Source organism: Cyprinodon variegatus, unplaced genomic scaffold, assembly GCF_000732505.1.
Source record: "Cyprinodon variegatus isolate N-32 unplaced genomic scaffold, C_variegatus-1.0 Scaffold681, whole genome shotgun sequence".
Lineage (NCBI taxonomy): Eukaryota > Metazoa > Chordata > Actinopteri > Cyprinodontiformes > Cyprinodontidae > Cyprinodon > Cyprinodon variegatus.
In genome coordinates this window covers 14372-16513 of record NW_015151134.1, presented here as the reverse complement: position 1 = coordinate 16513, position 2142 = coordinate 14372, and the positions used below count along the sequence as shown (strand labels likewise).

At 37.7% G+C, this 2142-nt stretch overlaps 1 protein-coding gene across 3 annotated transcripts in view; it reads left to right on the top strand.

The window, feature by feature from the left end:
• The window catches only part of LOC107097263 (protein FAM222B-like), a 15874-nt gene that overhangs the window by 5657 nt on the left and 8075 nt on the right, over nt 1–2142 (top strand). For all 3 annotated transcript variants that reach the window (XR_001481828.1, XM_015394344.1, XM_015394343.1), the window contains exon 2: nt 423–550. Coding sequence is in view for 2 of the 3 variants with exons in the window: in XM_015394344.1 (XP_015249830.1) it covers nt 469–550 (82 nt within the window). In the remaining variant the exon portion in view is untranslated. The remainder of the gene's footprint in view (nt 1–422; nt 551–2142) is intronic.

Here is a 2142-nt window from a genome sequence, read left to right as displayed (position 1 = left end):
CCGGATCAGGTTTATTAGGTTCTAGCAGGTTAAATCTGGGTAGTGAATGAGGACGTGCCCTTTCCCTCATTTTATCTGATAGCAATCATATAATCGGCGAAAATAAACATACTGATGTGTCAAAGCAAACGGTCCAAAACCTCACTGACTGTTTAAGATGAATCATCCTCTGTATGTGTTCAGGCATCTTATTGATCTCATGGCTCAGGGTGGAAGGAATAAATGGTTTGATTTCAGGAATTTTGATCTGAATCAAGAAGCTGGTGGATTTGCAGATGTTTGCAGGCTGCTACTTTAAAAGGCTGTTTTATCTCCCCATGGACTGCAGGCTAAACAACTTTTGCAAACCCTGATGTCTCTTAATAAGCAGCTGTTCCTGTAAAGGTCAGCGGCTGACCTGCTCCGCCTCTGTTTGTCTGCAGGGCGATGAGAGGGACGTGTCCGATGCTGCAGTAGAGGAGCAGTGACATGCTGGCTTGTTTGCCAGCGCCAGGTGACCCCGCCATCCGACTTCTTCCCCGCACGCAGATGAACACTGGACCACAGAAATGTAAGCGAGATCTTTCCAGATGACACTTCATTAAAACTTGTTAAATCAGCGAAGCAGCTGGTATTTATTTTGATGTAGGAACATTTTCTAAAACTATTATCATCATCATCCCTGGTACCCCTAAATAAAATCCAGTGTGTAACTTGTGAGCTCAGATTTTGAAATACATAAACATCCAACCAGAGATTGGATCTGTTTGAATTCATGGGCTGCGTCTTCCAAGGAAGCGTTCTACCTGGACTGGATCCTTGGAAGTCCTTGAAAATAAGGAGACCAGAAGAGTTTGGGCTGTGAATTAAAACAGGTCCAGCCTTCGGTTGCTTTCTCCGCTGTATGCTCTGTCGCTTAGCAACCGTGACAGTTGACACACGAAGCAGGAAAAGAAAGAAAACTGAACTATCCAAACTGTTGATTTAAAAATAAAAAATAAAAATCTTTTTTTTTATTGTAAAGTGAACAAACACTACACTCTACTCTGAACAAGTAAAAGCAAACATAATGATATAAACCTTAGTCAGTTACATAACATGCTGCTGTCATTTTGCACATTTCTGATGTTGCTGCTATTTTGCATTACTGTAAAAATGTCCATAGCTGGATATTAGTTATTTATTCTCCAGATGAAGTTTTATATTTTAAAAACATTTTACAGTATTTTATTGTTTATATTTTAACTCTTCACTGTTATGTTATTCTTAGACATTTTTCTAAGGTCCACATTTGTTTGACCATTTTTTTCAATAATGTTTTTGCCGCTATAAAGACCAGAATTTCACCCATTGTGGGAAAACAAAGGGATTTTCTATTCTATTCTACTCTTTTCTATAAAAGGGGTAGAAAGGTATAAGTGAATCTAAACAATGAATGTATAGGAAAACACAAAAAATACTTAGTTTAGCAAATTGTGCAAAACAGCAATACAAAGATAAAAGTCCTATCAAATTAGAATCGTCCTTAAATTACAGCCAAACTCATTTAGACAGTAACAGATAAAACCTTTTAGATAAATAAAACATATCCGCCACATATCTGACTCAATAACCATTAAAACAACTCTTTTCATTAATTTCAGATGGAACTATTCACAGACTTGTATTAAATTAAACTGAACTTCCAATATTCCCCACTGTTCGGCGCCATTTTCCTCTGATCACTGAGCAGCCGGCTTGCTTGGTTTCGCAATGAAACCTGGGATATCCAAGGATAGATAGGATACATCGCACCCATCCTTCAAATCAGGCAAAAAGAAGGAGGCATTTAAAAGCCGCATTATGATGGAGGCTTGGAATCCGACCAGACCTCGGCGCCGCGCTGTGATGCGGAGGACGCAGTCCATGAATTCGAACAGAGCCAATGAAGCAACTTCCTGTTAGAATGGCTTCATATGGAGGGAATTTTGTTCCATTGTTGTTGCAAATAAAGAACATGTTTCGTAAATGGAAATTTGATAGAAATACAGTCAGGAATTTAAACTTAGAAAAACATTTTGATTCCAAAAAACTAACCTGGCTCTGATATTATTCCAATTTTCTTTTCAAATTTTTTATAATGTTTTATATTCATATTTAAGAATTGCATTCTTTTCAAATTTT